Source organism: Myotis myotis, unplaced genomic scaffold, assembly GCF_014108235.1.
Source record: "Myotis myotis isolate mMyoMyo1 unplaced genomic scaffold, mMyoMyo1.p scaffold_m19_p_17, whole genome shotgun sequence".
Classification (NCBI taxonomy): domain Eukaryota; kingdom Metazoa; phylum Chordata; class Mammalia; order Chiroptera; family Vespertilionidae; genus Myotis; species Myotis myotis.
This window is the reverse complement of record NW_023416321.1, coordinates 43,784,733-43,807,628: the sequence shown is the minus strand read 5'-3', so window position 1 is coordinate 43,807,628 and position 22,896 is coordinate 43,784,733. Positions and strand designations below refer to the sequence as shown.

General features: G+C 44.4%; 1 protein-coding gene across 1 annotated transcript in view; it reads right to left on the bottom strand.

Annotated features, from left to right (window-relative positions):
* Window positions 1-22,896, bottom strand: part of DNAH9 (dynein axonemal heavy chain 9) — a 351,242-nt gene that overhangs the window by 40,982 nt on the left and 287,364 nt on the right. Inside the window, exons 59-61 of the mRNA XM_036342089.1 lie at window positions 21,841-21,963; window positions 13,238-13,431; window positions 10,784-10,932 (exon numbers count right to left, since the gene is read on the bottom strand). Of these exons, the coding sequence (XP_036197982.1) occupies window positions 10,784-10,932; window positions 13,238-13,431; window positions 21,841-21,963 (466 nt within the window). The remainder of the gene's footprint in view (window positions 1-10,783; window positions 10,933-13,237; window positions 13,432-21,840; window positions 21,964-22,896) is intronic.

The window sequence follows — 22,896 nt, the reverse complement described above, 5'->3', positions numbered from 1 at the left end:
CTCAGCTGTCTGGCAGCAGGCAATCATATGTATCTTCAGGTTTGAGGAAATGCCTACAGCTGTTCAGCTGTTTGGCCAACAGCAGGTAATAACATGTAGATTTTCAGGTTTGGGGAAATGCTTTCAGCTATTCCAGCAGGCAATAATATGATTCAAGCCTGCTGAATATAGAAGCCCATCAACCTTTTGAGGACTTCTTGCATTTTATTATGCCCTGCTGGAATCAGCTTCCAGCAGGGCTACGCCTACCAGCTTTCAATTCCCAGGTAGAAGGAAGCACGTCACCTAAATGCATCACCCGCCTCCTCACTGAATCCCCGAGAATGGATGGCAGTGCAGGTGCTTTTCTGCACAGCCTCCATTTGAAGGCCGTGGCCTTGGCTCACTGGCCTGGAGAGTGCTGATGTGAGAAGGCTCAAAGGGTAGCAAGCATGTGGGTGGCTCTAACTTGCTTTGTCCTTTGAATATATATTTCCCTGGAGTTTTCCTGGGATGTGTGGCCAGCAGGGGCAGAATTCAGGTCGTTCTGGCTTACCACACTTTCCACTGTGTAACTGCCTTCCCTACTAATCCCCACACATAGAAGTTTTATCTCCTCATTTTGCATGAGTTAAAGAGGTAAGGCATGAAGGGGCTTCCCTGCACAGGTGGATGTTGTGGTGGATGTACCTGTTGGATGTTGCTGGTGTTAGGAGTGGAATAAGGGAACGGCCACATCAACACAAACATCACAACCACGTCACTGAGGCAAGGCCACGCTTTTCCAGCCCAAGAAAAACAACGTAAAGAAATGCCGTAGAAAAACCAAGATGGCGGCATAGGTTAACGCCGGAGATCGCTGCCTCAAACAACCACTTCAGAGATATAACTAAAGGACAGAACGGACATCACCCAGAACCACGGGAAGGCTGGCTGAGTGGAAATTCTACAACTAGGAGGAAAGAGAATATCATACCCAGACTCAGAGGAGGCGCAGTGCTGAAGTGAAATACTCAGGTGCGGAGTGTGCACGCGGAGCGGGCTGGAGGCGGAGGGCGCGGTTGTTGTTTTCAATCGGGAGGGAGTTTCAGACTCTGAGCTCCAGATCCGGGCGAGTCTCTAGGGACCCAGACTCAAACGGGAGAAGCGGGATTGTCTGGCTTCGGTCGGAACTCGAAGGCAGCTTTCTCTCCGAGGTTTGCAGCCATTGCTGGGGCTCTGAGAGGCAGAGCCCCTGGGGAAGGAACTGAGAGTCGCCATAACTGCTCGTTCTGCCCGCCCTGTAGATCCCCCGGGGACCCGCCCCGCCCAAGCCCTGCACAGAACCATTTGCCGGATAGCCTCAGGCAAACGCTAGATTAGCACCGCCCTAGAGATCCAGCACAGAAGCCCTCCCACTACAGACACAGCAGACTCTCATAGCCAGTTAGCCTGGAGGTCAAATCACCCCAGTATTGCCGACATCAATCAAGGCTTAAAGGCAACAAGACTTCGGACAAAGACCACTAGGGGGTGCACCAAGAAAGCATAAAAATGCGGAGACAAAGAAACAGGACAAAACTGTCAATGGAGGATATTGAGTTCAGAACCACACTTTTAAGGTCTCTTAAGAACTGTCTAGAAGCTGCCGATAAACTTAGTAAGGCCCTCGAAAAGACTGGTGAGACCGCCGATAAATGTAGTGAGATCCTCAAGAAATCTAATGAGACCCTCGATGTTGTGATAAAGAACCAACTAGAAATTAAGCATACACTGACTGAAATAAAGAATATTATACAGACACCCAACAGCAGACCAGAGGAGCGCAAGAATCAAGTCAAAGATTCGAAATGCGAAGAAGCAAAAAACACCCAACTGGAAAAGCAAAATGAAAAAAGAATCCGAAAATATGAAGATAGTGTAAGGAGCCTCTGGGACAGCTTCAAGCGCACCAACATCAGAATTATAGGGGTGCCAGAGGATGAGAGAGAGCAAGATATTGAAAACCTATTTAAAGAAATAATGACAGAAAACTTCCCCCACCTGGTGAAAGAAATAGACCTACAGGTCCAGGAAGCGCAGAGAACCCCAAACAAAAGGAATCCAAAGAGGACCACACCAAGACACATCATAATTAAAATGCCAAGAGCAAAAGACAAAGAGAGAATCTTAAAAGCAGCAAGAGAAAGAAACCCAGTTACCTACAAGGGAATACCCATACGACTGTCAGCTGATTTCTCAACAGAAACTTTGCAGGCCAGAAGGGAATGGCAAGAAATATTCAAAGTGATGAATACCAAGAACCTACAACCAAGATTACTTTATCCAGCAAAGCTATCATTCAGAACGGAAGGTCAGATAAAGAGCTTCACAGATAAGGAAAAGCTAAAGGAGTTCATCACCACCAAACCAGTATTATATGAAATGCTGAAAGGTATCCTTTAAGAAGAGGAAGAAGAAAAAAAAAGGTAAAGATACAAATTATGAACAACAAATATGCATCTATCAACAAGTGAATCTAAGAATCAAGTGAATAAATAATCTGGTGATCATAATAGAATCAGGGACATAGAAAGGGAATGGACTGGCTATTCCTGGGGGGGAAAGGGGTGTGGGAGATGCGGGAAGAGACTGGACAAAAATCGTGCACCTATGGAAGAGGACAGTGGGTGGGGAGTGAGGGCGGAGGGTGGGGCGGGAGCTGGGAGGAGGGGAGTTATGGGGGGAAAAAAAAGAGGAACAAATGTAATAATCTGAACAATAAAGATTTAATTAAAAAAAAAAAAAAAAAAGAAATGCCGTAATAGGACAGGCCAGTTTTACTTGGACATCAGTTATTAGCCCGGCACTATAAAGTTTAGAGAAATTACATAATATATTGTAGGCAAAAAGATCATAAAAATGTATAATACCATGAATAAGTCATTAAGCAATTTTTCTAGGAAGGTAAAGTACACAAGAGGAAAGGCAGGACATTTTTAAAAAGAAAAATAATAAAATCTGCACTTAATCTGTTTTTGGTTTAGAGCCATGGTCAGCAAACTGCGGCTCGAAAGCCACATGCGACTCTTTGGCCCCTTGAGTGTGGCTCTTCCTAAGCCTTAGGAGTACCCTAATTAAGTTAATAACAATGTACCTACCTATATAGTTTAAGTTTAAAAAATTTGGCTCTCAAAAGAAATTTCAATCGTTGTACTGTTGATATTTGGCTCTGTTGACTAATGAGTTTGCTGACCACTGGTTTAGAGGAACGAAAATTGAATATGCAATATGTACTTGTGCTAGAAAATTTAAAGAAAACTGTCAATGTTGGACATTTCTTTTATATGCTAAAAAATATGTAGACTCTCCTTCGGCTGGATGAGGCAGAGCAGGATGAGGACTTTTCGCGGTGAGAAATAGTTATAGATTCAGCTCCGGTAAACCCAGGAAATACCCTTTTAGGCTGTAAGTCCTGGCTGGCAATGGCTTTGATGTCAGCTTTAGAGCCAGGGATACAAACAACCTGTTCAGAGAAAATACCAGGATGAAAGGTGCCTGGATTACGAGATAGCCTTGCTGACATTTCCACTTACAAAAGAGCCTATTTCTTTTCTTTATTAGAAAGGGAAGGATGTGGGAAAAGAGGGGCTTAAAAAAGATTAGTTTGAAAAGTACAGACCGGAGGGGCTGTTGGGGACCAAGTCCAGCACTGCCGAGGCCAGCTGGGGTCGGTTCGCATTACTCTAAGCTGGAAGCATGACACGAGGCTGAGGAGAAAGAAATGGATCTTGGAGATGATGAGGGGGGGAATTTGAAGGGATTTGGCCTGAACATTCAGCTAAATGTGACTGCACCACACTCAAGCCTCGCGATGTGCCAAGGCAACCTTGCAGAGACCTTCCATCTGCAACTTTGAGGCTCTTGAAATACCTTTCCGGGCCATCAGCAAGCCCCTCTAGGGGTTCATGTTCTCTTGGGGTTTCACCTTTATATTGTTTTATGCTATGGCTTCCATGCCCCGACCTTCAGTGCCTTTAACTTCTCTCTCCCTTTAAATTTGTTTTATTAGACAATCTGTACTTTAAAAGGTATTCCCCCTGGTATTTCCAGTACCCATCTGGCACCATACATATTTATTACAATATTATTAACTATACTAGAGGCCTGTTGCACGAAAAGATTTGTGCAATAGGCCTTCCCTTCCCCTGGCTGCCGGCACTGGTTTTCCTCCGGCACCCGGGACCCAGGCCTTCGCTCCGGCCGGAGCTGCCTTCAGTCTTCGCTCTACTGCTTGGCGCCTATGTATGCAAGTTAACCGCCATCTTTGTATCTCGCTGATTAGCCAATGGGAGGTGTAGTGAAGGTACGATCAATTACCATGTTTGTCTATTATTAGATAGGACTAGAGGCCCAGTGTATGAAATTTGTGCATGGGGGGGGGGGAAATCCCTCAGCCCAGCTTGTGCCCTCTCCAATCTGGGACCCCTCGGACATCCCTCTCACAATCCTGGACTGCTGGCTCCTAACCACTTGTCTGCCCGCCTTCCTGATCTCCCCTAACCCTTCTGCCTGCCTGATTGCCCCTAACCACCTCTGCCTACCTGATCGCCCCTAACAACCTCTGCTTGCCTGTCTGACCACCCCTAACTTCTCCCCTGCTGGCCTGATCACCCCTAACTGCCTCTGCCTTGGCCCCTACACCTGGGACCCAGGCTTCCCTCCTCTAGTTGGCCGTAGGCACCTGGGACCCAAGCTTCCATCCCTCTGGCTGGCCGCAGGTGTCTGGGACCATGGGCAGCTTCACCCAGGCCTGGCTTTGTCAGGAAGGACATCTGGAAGGTCATCCGGAAGATGTCCGGTCTAATTAGCATATTACCTTTTTATTAGTATAGAATCCTAAGCTGTACTTTACATCCCATGACTATTTGGTAACTATCAATCTATACTTCTTCTTTTTTTTATAGCAAAGGTGGAGATTTATTGAAGAACAAGTACAGACTCCCACGTAGGGAGGTGGAAGAGTCCCACAGAACTGACTCCCACGTAAGGAGGGGGAAAAGAGTCCCCTCAATCTATACTTCTTAATCCCTTTTCCTTTTTACCCAGTCCCCCAACCTGCTCCCCCTCTGGGAAATCATCAGTTTGTTGTCTGTATCAATGAGTCTATTTCTGTTTTGTTTGTTTGTTAATCTTGTTCTTTAGATTCTACACATAAGTAAAACCACATGGTATTTGTCTTTCTCTGACTGCCTTATTTCACTGAGGATAATACACTCTAGGTCCATCCATGCTGTCACAAATGGTAATATTTCTTTTCTTTTGTTTGTTTGTTTGCTTTTTTGCTGAGTAATATTCTATTGTTATATGGACCAGAGCTTTTTTATCCACTCCTCTGTTGATGGGCACTTGGGTTACTCCCATGTCTTGGCTATTGTAAATAATGCCGTAATGAACATAGAGGTGTATATATTCTTTTGAATTAGTGTTTGGGTTTCCTCAGATATACACCTAGAAGAGAAATTGTTGGGTCATAAGACAGTTGCATTTTTAATTTTTTGAGGACCCTCCATAGTGGCTGCACCAGTCTGTATTCCCACCAACAGTGCACAAGGGTTCCCTCTACTCCACATTCTCATCACCACTTATTGTTTGTTGATTTATTGATGGTAGCCATTCTGACAAGGGTGAGGTGATATCTCACTGTGGTTTTAATTTTTATTTCTCTGATGATTAGTGACATTGAGCATCTTTTTATATGTCTATTGACCATCTGTATGTTTTCTTTGGAGAAGTATCTATTCAGATTCTTTGCCCATTTTTAAAATTAGATTGTTTTTTGGTGTTGAGTTTTATAAGTTCTTTATAAATTTTGGATATTAAACTCTTATCACATATATCATTAATAAACATATTCTATCAGTCAGTGGGTTGTCTTTTCATTTTGTTAACGGTTTCCTTTGTGGTGCAAATAAGGCCAGTTTGATGTAGTCCCATTTGTTCATTTTTTCTTTTGTTTCCCTTCCCCAAGAAGATATATTATAAAAAATATTATTAAAGTCAGAAATATACTGTCTATGTTTTCTTTTAGGAGTTTTATGGTTTCAAGTCTTACATTTAAGTTTTTAATCCATTTTGAACTTATTCTTGTATATGGTGTAAGAAGATGTCTAATTTTAATTTTTTGCATGTATCTGTCCAATTTTCCCAACACCACTTATTAAAAAGACTATCTTTATCCCACTGTATATTCTTGCCTCCTTTGTCACATATTAATTGACCATAGAAGTGTGGATTTGGGGGCTGTCTATTTTATTGATCTATGTGTCTGTTTTATATGCAAGTGACATGCTGTTTTGATTACTATAGCCTTGTACTATAGTTTGATATCTGGTAGTGTGATACCTCCAACTTTCTTTTTTTTCCTCAAGATTGCTGTAGCAATTTGGGGTCTTTTATAATTCCATATACATTTTTAGATTATTTGTGTTAGTGCTGGGAAATACATTATTGTTTTTAAAAATAGGAATTGCATTGAGTCTATATAGATTGTTTTGGATAGTATGGATATTTTAAAAATGTTAATTCTTCCTAATTCTTCCTATGAGCACAGTATATGCTTCCATTTATTTACACCTTCTTCAATTTCTTTCTTCAGTGTCTTATAATTTTCTGCATACAGGTCTTTTACATCCTTGGTTAAATTTATTCCTAGCTATTTTATATTTTTGATGCAATTGTGAAGGGGAATGCTTTCTTAGTTTCCCTTTCTGATAGTTCATTATTGATGTATAAAATTGCAAACAATTTCTGGATATTTATTTTGTACCTTACTACTTTACTGCATTTATCAGATCTAGTAGTTTTTTTGGTGGAGTCTTTAGGGTTCTCTATATACAGTATCATGTCATCTGCAAATAATGACAGTTTTCCTTCTTCCCCTCCGATTTGGAGGCCTTTTATCTCTTCTTGTCTGATTGCTGTGGCGAGGTGTTGCAGTCCTTTGTTGAGTAAGCATGGTGAAAGTGGACATACCTGTCTTAAGGATAACCTTTTCATTTTTTCCCTTGAGTATGATGTTAGCTGTGGGTTTGTCAGATATGGTCTTTTAATAAAGACCATAAGTTAGGTATGTTCCTTCTATTCCCATTTTGCTGAGAGTTTTTTTAAAATCATAAATGGGTACTGGATTTTGTCAAATGCTTTTTCTGCATCTATTGATAAGACCATATGGTTTTTATCCTTTGTTTTGTTTATGTGGTGTAACACATTTTTGATTTGCAAATATTGTTCCAACCTTGCATCCCAGAATAAATCCCACTTGATCGTGTGTGATCTATTTAATGTATTGCTGAATTTGGTTTGCTAATATTTTGTTGAGATTTTTGCATCTATATTCATGACAGATATTGTATAATTTTCTTTCTTTGTAGTGTCTTTACCTGGTTTTGGAATTAGGATAATGCTGGCTTTGTCAAATGAGCTTGGAAGTCTTCCCCTTTCTTGAATTTTTTGGAAAAGTTTGAGAAGGATAAATCTCAACTCTGGAAAATTTTGTAAACTCTCAACCCTGGAAAAAAATCTACATATTACTAGTCATAGGAGAAAAAAATACATTTGGTGAATTGGTGCTATCACAAGTTCATGATTCTCTACCTCAATGTTTGGTAATCTTTCCACATCTCCAGAAGTCAGCTACATTTTGCTCATTTTCCTTCTTTATTTAAAATTCCTAATGAACTTCTCTCTTCCTGTGCCCAGCAGTTTGCTTTACTTGCTACTTCCCTGAGAAAACATATGCCCGTCAGTAGAAATTCCTTCAACTTATTGCTATTTTATCTGCATTTCTGCACATCCCTGTTATGTGTCTATCCCTGCACATCCACATCTCAATGGGAGATGTATCCTCCCCCTGCCTATCACTTATCATTCTCTACATCTCATCTCTTCTTCTTTTCTTAATCTTTATCTCTGTTCAATCTCCTGCTCCCTGGCACATGGAGAAACGAGTCCCTCTCAACAAAAAGCAACACTCCACCAATCTTGAAACAACTCCAAAAACTGTTCTTGCACCTGACTGGTATAGCTCAGTGGTTGAGCATCAACCTCTGAATCGGGAGGTCACAATTCGATTCCCAGCCAGGGCACATGCCCGGGTTGCAGGCTCCAGTGTGGGGCGTGCAAGAGGCAGCCGATCAATGATTCTCACTCACCATTGATATTTCTATCTCTCTCTCCCTTCCTATCTGAAATCAATAAAAATATATTAAAAAGAAAAAATCTGTACTTGCTCCAAGCTATCCAACTTTCAATGAACTCTTAAAGAAACAAGAATGAGGCCAGGCACAACAAAAATGAGACTTTAAGCAAAGTGTTGATAATCTGCATGCAAAGACACTAACAAAAAGTATTTCTTTGAACACTCCTTGTAGCAGGCCTACAATCATCTAAGTGAACTCATAGTTCTGACCGAACATTGGGAAGAAGGAAAGGAGACAGTGCAAGGCAAAGTCAGTAGATACGACTTCTTTCTGATCACAAGATGGAAATAACAAAATTTATTTTGCCGAAGCCAGGTAATTGAACAGAGGAGGATGGAGACCAAGCAAGATCATGATGGAGTCAGGGAGAGTCAGGAACAACAGCCATAGAAAGAGGAATGGCGTTCTGATTCATGCCACTCCACGGATGCAACCTGCAAACATGACGCTACGTGGAAGAAGCCACAATGAAAGACCACATAGATTCATGACTCCATTTGTAGGAAATGCCCAGAATAGGCCAAGTTTTAGAGACCGAAAGTAAATTGGTGGCGACTGGGTCTGGGAGGTGGTGGAATGGAATAGGAAATGATTGTTAATAGAGAGCTACTTATGGGGAAGACCAACATTTTCTAAAATTAGATTATGGTGATGGCAGCACAGCCTATGAAAATATTAAACTTTCAATTGCATACTTTAAATGGGTGACTTGCATAGCATGGGGATTATATCTCAGTAGAGCTGTTAAAAATTTGGGCATAAAGAGGGGCATCTTAATGAGCAGCAATAAGAGTAAAGCTTTATTTTTCATATTAGGAAATAAATAGATATTGAAAATGGATGAATTCTAAAATAGTGATGAAAGATTAGTAGGAAACAGAGAAGTAACTATTAGGAGGACTAAATTCAGAAACAGGCAGAAGTGAAATGTCTGGGATGGGCAACGGGGCATGGGAAGTGCTGGAGCCAGGAACTATTGCTTTTCACTTTAAATTCTTTATTATTGATATTTAAAAATATTTAAAAATTTTACCTAAAATTTTTAGGATATTACAAAAATATACATTAGGTTAGTGAATAAGATCATTCTTTTCCTTGCACAGATTTTGTCTGTCATTTTGGGCCAAGTTAGCTTCATCTCAACTACCTTGAGCAGCAGGCAGATGCCATGGCTCCTTCCATTACATAGTGAGCAACTGAGCTCATGGAGTTGCATCACACGGTCTGGATTCTTACCTATGAGGACCTGGGTCTATAAAAACCTGTCAGGTCTTTATCTCACTTTGCAAATTATTGTAGTTTTGCTAGTCTTATAGTCTTAATTGGTCATTCAGTGGCTCATCCTTCATTTATTTTTTTATTTTTATTGATTTCAGAGAGGAAGGGAGAGGGAGAGATAGAAACACCAATGATGAGAGTGAACCATTGATTGGCTGCCTCCTGCACGCCCCCTACTGGGGACTGAGTCCACAACTTGGGCATATGCCCTTGATCAGAATCGAACCCAGGACCCTTTAGTTCGTAGGCCGACGCTTTATCCACTGAGCCAAACTGGCTAGGGATTCTTCACTTAATATATGTACTTACTGAGTGCCCATCACACGGGAAGCACAGTGCTGGAGACTGGGGATATTCTAGTGAGGACACTTAGTCCCAAGGAGCTGTCATTCTCCTAGGAAGACGCAATTGTCACTAGACAATTACCATGTGACACACAAAAAGAAGGGTGCCCTAGGAGCACATGGGAGGGGAGCCTAGCACCTTGGAAGTCAAGTAAGGCTTCCTGGAGGTGGTGACATTGAAATTGGTGTGTAAAGGATGAGTAGAAGCTAGCCTGGTGAAGGGGATGCTGGAGGGGAGACAGAATGTTTGGGATATTAAATGGCTGCTGTGTAGAGTATATAAAGAGAAGGGCAGGAAAATGTAGGCAGAATAATGAACCTCCAAAGATGCCCAGGTCTTAACCCCTAGAATCTGTATATATGTTACTTTACATGGCAAAGGGACTCTGCAGGTGTGATTAAACTAAAGACTTGGAGGTGGGGAGATAATCCTGAATTATGAGTAGACCCAATAGAGTCATAATGGTCTTTATGAGGAAAAGAGGGAACCCATTTATTTGTTCAACTTCTAGAACTGTTATCTTAAGCCTCTAAGTTTATGGTAATTTGTTATAGCGGCAATAGGACATTAATGATGTAAAGTAGACTGGAGGAGTAGGGAGGAACTGGAGGACTGAGTTTCCTGTAAGCCCCGTAAGGAGTCTGAGCTTTATTCCAAGGGCCAGGGGAGCCTATGAAAGGGTCGCACTTGTATTTCAGAATGATGCTCCAGCTACAATAAAAGGGAGTGGGTGGTGGCGGGACAGAATCTCCTCATGAGCCTGCTACTATGGATTCTACCTCATAGAGCCCAGAGCAATGGTCCCTGGCGTGGGTTCAGCAAGAACCCTGATCTCTGTATGGTTAGCAAATACTGGGTATTGCATAACGAGCCCTCAGTCTGGGATAGAGAACCTGACAGATGCAAAGCATAAAAGTGCACGGTGCTGGCGCAGCCTTGGCCCCAAGAGGGCGTTTTCTCACCTTGATTTTCCACATCCTTCAGTGGGTCCACCCCTGGAGACAGGATAAAAAATATGGGAATGGCTGGTCCTGATTCTTCAAACGAGGTTGCAAAGTCTAATGCTCTTCCCACCACGTATTTGCTTCCTAATGTCTCCTCAACAAAATGCCTTCCAGAAAAAAGAGCACACAAACGTTTGTCAGTCACAAAATGCTAACATCTGAGACACAGGCCTAGAGAAATGGAAGGATGTGCTCCAGGTCACGGACTTGGTAGTTACGGAGCTGGGACCAACTCCAAGCACTTCTTGAAAAGTCAGTGCTTAACACCTGTGTGGCTAGTTGCCAGCTGGCACATCCAGATCATGGCTCCTTCTGCATCCCCACCCATTCAGGTCCTCACTGACTCCTCCATGAAGCCTGGTGTTGGGACATCCCCACCACCCCTCAGAAGACTGCCAGAGACAATGCCTTCGAAAGCTGGCAGCCGCTAAATCCTCCACACTTCACATCCCTGTGGTCCTCCACCCATCATTTAAGGCTCTCCAGTCTTCTATTCCCTCATGTTCTATCATTACCTGTGTTTCTTTTCATCTGACTCCACTTACCTGTGTTCCTTTCCCAAGTGTCACATTTTATACTAAATAAAACCCTGAAGCTGTAACCATGTACTGACCATCTGGTCCAGCTCCTGGCTTTAACTCTTCCTCAAGGACACTATTTTTCCTGTAGCCTTTCAGCTGGGCTCATTCTCCTACATCTGATGTGTCTCAGGATTGGAAGGTAAGATCATGGTCCCACTCTCAGATGACTATTATTTATAATCCATTTACTTCTCTGCTCTGGCTCCATTGCAGCTCATTTCCCCTGACGTGTCACCAGCGTATCTGCACGTCAATGTCACCTGTTGCTCCTTTGCTCACTGTAGTCATTCACTGAACACTTGGACCCTTGGCTCATGGGCTTCCCACCACCTGGATGACATCAACATCCAAGTGGACAATCCTCCAGGTTATTATTTTTTAAAAATATATTTTATTGATTTTTTTACAGAGAGGAAGGGAGAAGGAGAGGGATAGAGAGTTAGAAACATCGATGAGAGAGAAACATCGGTTCAGCTGCCTCCTGCACCCCCCCTACTGGTGATGTGCCTGCAACCAAGATACATGCCCTTGACTGGAATCGAACCTGGGACCCTTCAGTCCACAGGACTCCTCCAATCTTCATTTCTCCCCACGCAGCCACCGGATCCCACGGGCATGCCCTCATCCTTGTTCCTACTTGGGAACTTTTTCTATTTCTGAAACTATGTATGGAAACATCCCACCCTCTGACCAGAACTTTCTATCCTTACAGTCCTTTTAGCAATGTGCCCTTCCTTCACTTATTTTTTTGTCTGTATTTGGTGCCATGACAAATGCAGTATCTTGGCATGTCTAGTGTTTTGTTTTGTTTTTTTTAACCATTCCCTTATTCTCTTTATTGCTTTCCTATCCAGTGTAGAGTCTATGGTCTGTAACTCATTTCTTTTAAAACAACTTTCTCGAGGTATAATTGACATACCATAAAATTTACCCATTTTAAGTGTACTATTCAATAATTTTTAGTAAAGTCACTAAATTGTACAATCTTCACCATAAACCAGTTTTAGAACAATTTTATTCTGCCAATAAGGTTTTTTGCCTTATTAAATAACTGCTATTCCCACCATCCAGCTCCAGGCAAGTACTAACTAATCTGCTTTCGGTCTCTATAAGATTGCATTGCCTGTAACTTCTAATCACTCTCTTGCCCAAACCAACCGCACTTCCTCAACCTAACTCATTCCAACACACCGACTTGAAACGACCGGTGATCTGGGTCAACGTAATTCTGAACCTATACCCGGGCTGTTGTGTGCAGAATCATCTAATGGTGAGGACTGGTGCTGCTACGGATGCAGGGCCTTAACTAGCTGGGCCCTCAATGCTACTTGAAATTGGTCGAGTTTCCCTTGTTGTCCTTCTCTCATTTTTTCACAGACCCTTTTTCAAACATTCTGCCCTCTCCTCCAATCTCCAACCCCGCCATCTCCCCTTTCCCATAAACTCAATTGAGGGTCTTGCTTCCTCCTTCTCAGAGAAAATAGAAGTCATCAGAGGAAAGCTTTCTCAATTTTCAATCATCTTTCTATCAGCGCAACAGCCACACCCATCCCTCTCCCTCTTTCTGATGAGAGGGATGTTCTGCTAAGGACGGCCCTTCCATCTGTGCTCTGGACCCATCTCCTGCCACCGTAGATGTGACCAGCATCCTTCTCGGTACTGTCCACCTAGGCATTAGGAAAAGACCTGGCAAACGCAGGCCTCGTGGGATTTTGGATGTTGGTACGAAGACTTCTGTTACTATACACACATGGCTTTTGTGCTCAGCCCTGCTAGTTTGGCCACACTGAGATTGTGCCTGTCCCGGCCCCCCCCCCGGCCCCTTCCCTACCGCATGGCATAGGCCATCCGGTCCGGCCGCATGGCCCTCATCATGCAGAGACGCTGCAGGGCCGTCTTGCTCCTCCACTCCTGCGGGAACTTCTCCTTCTCAGGACACTCCGATTCCACGAACTTCTTCCAGCTCTTGGCAGATCCCTCAATGTCCCGGTCCAGACTACAGAATTCCTCCATGGCGGAAAGAGCCTAGGGAAGTTCAGAGAATCGTGCTCCGAAATGCAGGTTCTCACAGTGGAGACTTGCATTGAGTTGTGGGTTAAGCAGCGAGATGGTATTACAGATATAACTCTGTCTCATTTATACTCTCTCCTGGAGCCTGGAATCTTCTTCCAGGTAAACCCAAGAAAGAGGAAGGGTTTTGATCAGCTCGCCTTTAGCAAACTGCCCCGATAATGTGCAAGGTTTAGCAAAGAGAGTGTTTGGGATATTATCAGAGCAGAGACTGAGCAGCACCTGCCTGCAGGGTATTGCATGGAAAAGGGACAGGAGGGATGCCATATTTTTCTGGTCAAGGAGACTGGACATGTTAAGTGTCTGACTCCTCCCTTTCATTCCCGTATTCACTCTGCCAGCAACTCCTTGCTAAGGATTGACTTTGTATTAATGCCAACTCTAAAACTTCCATGAATTGCCAGCTTCCGTAAGGATTGTGTCCAGATGCATAACTTGTTAGTCAGATCTCTTTATTTGGTGCTTCCCTCCAACCCATCCAGTTCACCAGGGAGCTGACTGCCCGCCCACTGTCTGAGCACGACTGTCCCCAACTTTGGAAATGTGCCAGCCTCATTCCCAACTGAATTCCTCGGTCACAAAGCCAGGTCAGGTCCTGTTCTCTCCACCAAATTCTACTCCTTTCTTGTGCTGGTTCTACAAATTGTCAAAGTCCAGTTGCAAGTCAGCAACCTCCCTCATACATGTTCTCTCTAACCTAGAACACATAGCCCTCCCACCTTTTTTTTTTGTGGAGCACAGAGTTAATATCTTTGTTTTAAAAAATATATTTTTTATTTTTAAATTTAAGAAAATCTTTATTGTTGGAAGTATTACATATGTCTCATTTCCCTCCCCCACCCATTGACCTCTTCTAGCCCGCCCCCATTCCCCACCCCAGGCCCTCACCATCCTATTGTCTGTGTCCATGGGTTATGCATATGTTCATACAAGTTCCTTGGTTGATCTCTTCCCTCCCACCCACCCACCTCCACCTTCCCTCTGAGATTCAACCGTCTGTTCCATGCTTCTATGTCTCTGGATCTATTTTGTTCATCAGTTTATTTTGTTCATTAGATTCCACATATGTGTGAGATCATTTGATACTTGTCCTTTGCACAGAGTTGTCATGTTTAGTAAAGAGATTGACTCAATTTTTAGATATTTGACTGCTGATAGCGTTAAGCCTCATGCCTCTCTCCTCTGCTGTTCCACATCTGGGCAAGTGGATAAGTAAACCTCGGCACTCCCTCTCTGATGTGGAGGGAAGTTGCACCATGTGAGCCCTGCCCATGCTCAGGAACTCTCACCCTGGCTTCACCCCATAACTTCCATAAGACGCCACGGTAGTCTCCTTTCCTGGCTCCCTCAAACCATTCACAGACTGCTCCCTGCTCTCCCCAGAGGTCTTATGCGAATAATAAGCTTTTCCATACCTTCTTAGGTGTGTGTGTGGCATCGTCTGTCGACAGTGGAACCAACTTTTGGGGGGTGTTGACCCTGTTTCCTCAGAGTGCCCACACACTCATCACTTACTTAGACACAGAGTTGCCTGCAGCCTTTCCACTGTTACTCAGCTCTGCTTGTGTGTTTGGTCTCTCCAATGATATTAGAAACTACACTTTGTCCAAAGCACCTACCACAGTGCCACGAGTTTTAAGGAACCTACACATTCTTGTCATTTGAATTCATTCATTCATTCATTTGATATTTATTGAATGCCTACTACTAGTACATGCCAGGCACTTGGGAATACAAAGCTGAACATAAAAATACACTTGCCTTCCAAAAAAGCTTACAATCCTAAGCTCAAGAGAAAGAGGAGATGAAGGAGGTCTCAGGAAGTTTGTAAGATTCTGTTGGGCAGAAATAGAGGTCGGGAGAAGAAAAGGGTATTTTATGGGGAAGGATCAACAGGAGCCAGCATGTGGAGGGGAGGAGTGTGGGGCACGACAGGGAGGAGTGTCACTGCATAGGAGAGTCTTACGGTGACCAGGGGAAAGCCACGCTGGAGGAGGACATGGGGCTGGACCCGGGCTTCCCAGGCTCTTCTCCTGAGTGCCTGAGCACCTGTCCTGTCTTTCTGTGCCTTCCACACGGGCTCTGTGGCTTCTCAACTTCACCCTGGCCGCTCAGAGCAGGGAGCACTCCTTCACTCATGTGGGGAGTGGAGTGCAGCTGCGGGCAGATGGTGGGGGAGGGGCCAGGAAGTGGGAGTTCTGGTCCCAGGCACAGCTCTCCTGAGCCTCTTCTGACCTTTGTGGGTTTAGATTTTCTCATTTGGAAAATGAGGCCAAGTAATTGTTCGCATAGCTCACACGCTAATGTAGATACAAGTGCTATGAAAACTCTACAGCCCTTCCCGTGCTTTCTTGGGGCTTCTGTAGTTATTGAATTGTGATTTCGGGTTTATTTGCTATTCCTCCCGCAAGACTGTGAGTTCCCTGTGGGCAAGAACTTTCTTAGTCATCTGTGTACGCCTCCGGCCTAGCAGCTGTCTGGAACTTAGGAAGTGCTCAATTAATCAAGTTTGACATCTGGGCGGCCAGCAGGAAGGCTCTTAACAGGCCGAGGAAAGCTGCGGCCGCTGTAATTATTTCTCTGTGTGCCGGGAAGTCGTGTTCATCTCCTTCTGGCAGCACTCCAGCGCCTCTGCCCAGCTTGCATCATCATTAACCCTCTGCAGCCCCGTTGCCCCCTCTGGCGGTCACTACAGTACTGAGCAAATGACACTGCCATCGGGGCTCCCAGCTGCCAGGACTGGGGCTGAAACACGCTTCCTTGAAGCTCTCGATTGAACACAATGGCAACATTTAATCTCCCAAATGAGGGAAAGGCATTTCTAATAAGTTAAATGGAAATGACTAATTAGCCTAATTACCTCGGACTGTGTAGCAAAATACAACGGTGCTAAACTGGCATCCAGAGCGGTGGTGAGGGGCCTTTCAAAGGCTAACACAGGCGCGCATCACAGATGAGGTTTTCTAATGAGGAGCAGAACACTCCCAGTGCCTTCAAGTTCCGCATTTGATTAAACTTCAAATATTCTAACAAAGGGTCCTAATAGAAGCAATATGTTATCACAAAGATTTCATACATTACCTGCCTATTAGGGCTGCTGCGGAAACAAGGCTATCCATCTTCCTCGTCAGACGGAATGTTTAAAGAATTTTGTTTCATCGTGTCCTATTCAATTATACTGTAGTCTGTTTCTTTAGGCTAAAATCCAACTGAACACTTAAAAAGAGCATTTATCAAAGGCCTCAGGGATGGGCACTGCACACTGCGTTGTATTTCCACCGGCTCACATCCCGCACTGCGCTCGAGTGTGGGGCTGACTCGCTGCTCCACTAGCAGAACTCGGAGACGGGGAGAGATAAAGCCTCACTCATCTGCAAAGCTTTTGAGCGGCCAGATGAGCTTAGCCCACAAAACAAAACAAAAAATGCAGAGCGAAGAAAAGCAAACCAAACAATCCATTTTGTGAAAAGAGGCACGAACTAAATTGCACAGTAGCTTTAGAGTTGTCAATAATGCTTTTGAGCCATTTATTCTCTGTAACTTCTGCTGCCTGAGGGCTTTGTGGGTAATAGAGTGAAAGGCAACTGGATTTGGCCCAGTTTGGCACCGCACAACTGCTCGAAGTTTTTCCTTCCATGGACAAGTGCTATAAGGTACAACCCACACCAACCACAGCATGTACACACCTTAGAGATGGGTAATTAACAACTGTAACTGTGACGGGGTAAGTCGTGTCCATCAAAAAGATAGGTTAAAAAACGAACCTCCCGGATGTGTAAACTTGAGCTTATTTTAAAATAGGGTCTTTGCAGGTGTAATCCGGTTGGGATGAGTCAGCAAGATGGGCCATAGTCTAATATGACATGCTTTTTAAAAAAATATATTTTATTGATTTTTACAGAGAGGAAGGGAGAGGGATAGAGAGTTAGAAACATCGATGAGAGAGAAACATTGATCAGCTGCCTCCTGCACACTCCCCACTGGGGATGTACCCGCAACCAAGGTACGTGCCCTTGACCGGAATCGAACCTGGGACCCTTGAGTCCACAGGCCGATGCTCTATTCGCTGAGCCAAACTGGTTAGGGCTGACATGCTTTTTTAAAATTATTATTAGTTACGGTATTACAAATGTGTCCTCATCCCCCCCATTAACCCCCACTGACATGCTTTTTTAAGAGAAAAGATGGAGACACACAGAGGGAAGATGGCCATGCAGAGACAGCAAGGATGGGGGCAGAGACTGAAGTGATCTTGCAACAAACCAAGGCACGCTGGGGCTATCAGAAGCTGGAAGATGGAGGAAGGATCCTCGCCTTGCGGCCTTTATGAGGAGCCATGGCTTGCCGAAACTTGACTCAGACTTCTAGCCCCCAGAACTGTGAGATAATAAATTTCTGCCATTTTAAGCCACCTAGCCTGTGGAACTTTGTTATGGCAATTCTCAGAAACAAATATGATAACCATAACTATAACCACAACCATAACTATAACCAGAACCAGAACCAGAACCAGCTTCTAATTACTGAATATCTGTATGTCTGACATAATCCTGTGAGGTAGGTATTTTAACGGCTGTTTTGAAGATAAGGAAAGAAAGTCTCAGAGGAATAAGGAACATGTAGAGGCCGCACACACTCAAACTTGAACCGGAATGTCTGACTCCGGCCTTTGTTAGCTCGTTCATCCCCATCACTGCTCCCGTTCTCAGATACTCTCATTCAGAACTGCTTTCCATAATGTATTTTCCACAGGGCATCAGGCTATGCCATTATTCGCAAGCTCTGGGGCAGCACTGTCCAACAAGGTACCCACTGGCCAAATGTGAGTGCAGAGCAAATAAAATGTGGCCAGTGTGACTGAAGAAACGAAATCTTTGATTTTAACATCAAATACTATTATTTTAACATCAAATACAAGTAAGTTTAGAAATTGGAACTTGCTTTAGTAATTGGAAAACTTTTTTTTTTATTAGTTAAGGTATTACAAATGTGTCCTCATCCCCCCCATTAACCCCCAACTCCCCCTACCCCCCCCACCCCCCCGCCCCGCACACTCATGCTCCCATCCCCCTGTTGTCCATGTCCATTGGTTTGGCTTATATACATGTATACAAGTCCTTCGGTTTGATCTATTGGAAAACTTTTAAGAATGTTTGAAAACTTGGGTATATGGATCAACTGTTTTATCTCTAAAATTTTCTGAAATATAAATTCAAATAAAATATTTCTGATGAAAATTTAGCATCTAATTGAGAAGTGCTATAAGGGCAAAAAATACAAACTAGAATTCAGATTCAGTATAAAAATTTAAAATAGTTCATTAATAATATTTATAGTAATTACACATTAAAATGATATTTGCCTTATTGGTTTAAAGAAAATATATTATTAAAATTAATTTCATATCACATTTTTTATTTTACTTTTTTAAAATCCTCACCTGAGGATATGTTTTTCATTGATTCTAGGAAGGGCAGAAGGGAGAGAGAGAGAGAGAGAGAGAGAGAGAGAGAGAGAGAGAGAGAGAAACATTGATGAGAGAGAAACATTGATCAGTTGCTTCCTGCACATGCCCAGATCAAACCCACAACCCGGGTATGTGCCCTGACTGCTAATAGAACCCGTGACCCTTCTGTGCACGGGACACTCTAACCAACTGAGCCACACTGGCCGGGGCAATTTGTTATTAGATTTTTACTCTATGGCTACTAGAAAATTTTAAATTACATATGTGACATACATTATATTTCTTTTGGACAGTGGTACTCTAGAGTGTCTATGCATTCATATCTTATGTAGCCTAGAAGAGTTGATGGTTTCCACACATGTGGTCTGCATTTATTGTAATTATTCTAAGACATTTTGTAACTTCGTGATTTTATTGCTGTTGTGAATGGAGTGTCCCCTTGGTTCTTGCCCAATACATTATTCCCCATCTCATTTGCCAGATTGGGTCCAGAATAACAAATAAAGTCAGTAGATAAAAACCAAATCACACCTTTATTATTTAGATTAGAGATCAGCAAAATGCAGCTTGCAGGGCCAATCTGGCTCACCAATCTGTATTTATAAATAAAGTTTTATTCAAACTCAGCTATCCATAACCTGGCTCATACCACAAAAGGCTGCGGGTTCGATCTCCACTCTGGCGCATTTGGGGGCAACCAATTGATGTTTCTCTCTCCCTTTCTCTCTCTCTCAAATCAATAAAGCACTTCCTCAGGTGAGGATTGAAACAAAAAAAGAAACTCAGCCATTTTCTCTTGCTTATGTCCTGTGTGTGACTTTGGCAGAGTTGAATAGTTGTGACAGAGTCTGACCCTCAAAGTAGAAATATTTACTATGTAGCCCCGTCCAGAAAATGTTTGATGACCTTTGATTTAGATACAGCCCTAAACAAAATAATTTAAGAAATAGCAACAGATTCTGAAAAAGGAGTTAGGGAAATATTTTGGGCAATGGCGGCATGGGTGGAATTAGCCTTGGATTTCCGAAGATGAATCGTTTGAAGTGGACAGCAGGCATATAAATGACTAAATGTGGGGCTTAGTTATAAAGTAAATCAGACTGGGATGGATCTCAAGGGAGCGATGCTGAGGGAACAAGCTAGTCTGAAAAGATTACATACTGTATATTTCCATTTCTATAACATTCTTGAGATGACGGCCTTATACAGATGGAGAACAGATTAGTGGTTGCCAGGCATTAGGAGCTGGGGGAGGGAGGAGGTTGTTGTGATTATGAAGGGGCGACATGAGGGATCCCTGCAGTGATGACATTTCCTCTGTCTTGGCTGTGGTCGTTACATGAATCTTCACAGGCACACACATGCTCACACACAATGAGTGCATGACAAACCTAACACTGGTGGACTGTATCAATGTCGACTTCCTGGGTGTGATGCTGTGCTACAGGAATGCAAGATGTCACCATAGGGGGAACTGGGTATAAGGAGTATCTCTACATTTCTTATAACTGCATGTGAATCTACATTAGCTCAAATATTTAGTAAAATATACACAGAGAAAGAGAGCTAATCATACTATTTCAGACTTTGTGCTATCTATACTAATAAAAAGGTAATATGCTAATTAGACCGGGTCAACCGGACATCTTCTGGATGTCCGACTTCCTTCAGGACAGTTAGGGGGTGACCAGGCCAGCATGGGGGTAGTTAGGGGGCAACCAGGCCAGCAGGGGGGCAGTTAAGGGGTGACCAGGCCAGTCGGGGAGCAGTTAGGGGGCAATCAGGAAGGCAAGTAGAGGCAGTTAGGGGCAATCAGGCGGGCAGGTAGGCAGGTAGGCAAGCGGTTAGGAGCCAGTGGTCCCAGATTGTGAGAGGGATGTCTGATTGCTGGTTTAGGCCCTACCCCACAGTCAGACATCCCCTGAGGGGTCCCAGATTGGAGAGGGTGCAGGCCGGGCTAAGGCACCCTCCCCCACCCCCGACATGAATTTCGTGCACCGGGCCTCTAGTGAAATGTATAAAATGCAACAAACATGGAAGAGGGTATACGGGGTGTGTTTTGTGCAGATGCCAGTCCTCACACAGGACCAGTGCCCGGCGTGGGCACTCACTCAGGTGGGACTGGGCAGCTGCCCTGGTGGAGTGAGGATGTTCACTCAGCCCACCTTTCTGCTCGGCATCACGGCATGGCTCCCACTGAAAGGAACTTACAGTTTGTGCTCTTCTCAATGTTCACAGAATCCCAACCGAGCCAAGCTGAATAACATGGAAAGAAACTGGGCTTTGCCATCAGACAGGCTGGAATCCGAGTCCTAGACTTACTACTTATAAAATGTGGGACCTCACTTTCCTCAGACGTTAAAAGGGAACAAATAATCCCTATGGCCCAGGTGACCATGGGACGAAGGTAAGGTGATGCATTTCTAAGGTGCTCAGTAATTGTGAGTTACTCTTAGTCCCTGGTGACCCCAGGCTGGCTGCATCCCCTGCCTTGAGGCGGAGTTGGTTAGGGTTAGGGTTAGGTTAGGGCGGAGATGCCTGAACAGAGCCTGGCATCTGTCGCTTCATGGAGGTGCTGCCCCAGCCTCTCAGCACCCCCATACCAGCCCTAGGGCCTCACAGAGGAGCCCACGACAGGGGAAGGGAGCTCAGCTGAGTCAGAGAAGCTCCCAGGATCTTCCTGTTCCCTCACATGGGGAGGCTGAGCCCTCGCAGCAGCAGGCACTGGCTCGGCTCGCTCTCTGCAAAGCCAGCCAGCAGCCAGGAAGGGGGAGCTCTGCCGTGGGGGACTATGTTCAAACAGCTCCCCGATGAACCCCAAAGAGAGCCCTGGGGACAAGGGTCCGGGACAAACTCCGGGAGATGAGAACGTGCCTTTTTCCAGGGCTGGTACTGACCTTGATGCCTCCCCAGGCCTGACGGGAGAGGAACTCCACGGGGCTGGTGACGCCAGCCTGCACAGGGGATCGCAGCAGGAAGTCCAGCTCCGCCGCCCCGACCGCCTCGTTCAGGAGGAGGATCTGCATGAGGACGATGACACCGCGTGTCTTAGCTGGTGATGGGCACAGGGTCCGGAGGGCCTCAGGGTCGTCCCTCCGTGTAACTGCTGCTACTTCTAGCACTAGCGCTTGCCCATCAGTTTTGATTGTTAGAAGCAGGTGGCGTGGAAGAAGGTGCATATCTGTGCAAATCACTCCTGTGTACATCTGCTCTCTCCCTAAAATCAGCAGGACTTAAATGCACCCGGTGAATGACTATAAACTTGGAAAGCAAGAGTTTTATGTATCAGTCATACGTGCCATGGGATGCATTCCTGCTATCTATTGAGAAGATGATGCACCCAAATGATGTGATTTGAGGAGTGTGTCAAAGTAACATATGAGTATATGCAAAATAGAAGTGCATATATGAATCAACAATGCTACGGGGCTTCCGGGGAGGGGCGTGGCCAGGGAGCAAGGCTGGGGGGATTGATGTGATGAAAACTTTCTTTAAGTGTTTTGAACTGGGTCTTGGAGAAGCTGAGAGACAGTGATACTCAGACAGGGAGGGAAGGCTTTCAGGGAGGAGGCACTGAGAGTGCAGAGCTTGGAGGGAATTGGGGGTGTGTGGAGGGAGTTCCCCTCGTCTGAGCTGAGAGTCATGCTGAGAGCTGCTTGGGAAGTTGTTCTCCCCTCTTCAAGGAGTGTTCTCTGCCGAGGAGTAGCAGATGGAAATGTTCACTAAGAAAAAAAATAGTTCAGTCAATTTGAGAAGAAGTCTCTAAGGCGATAGGCTAGCAATAATAGATGAGGCAGACAGGCCCTTGCAAAGTGGGGCTGAAATATTGACGAGGAGAGAAGAGTGGAAGGTGGGGAATAATTGGTGGGAGGGAAGTCAGTCTATGCTGGGCTCTGAGTTGCTTTTGTGATGGCCAGGCTGTCCTCGCTGTGGAGTGGGGAGCGCTGAGGGTG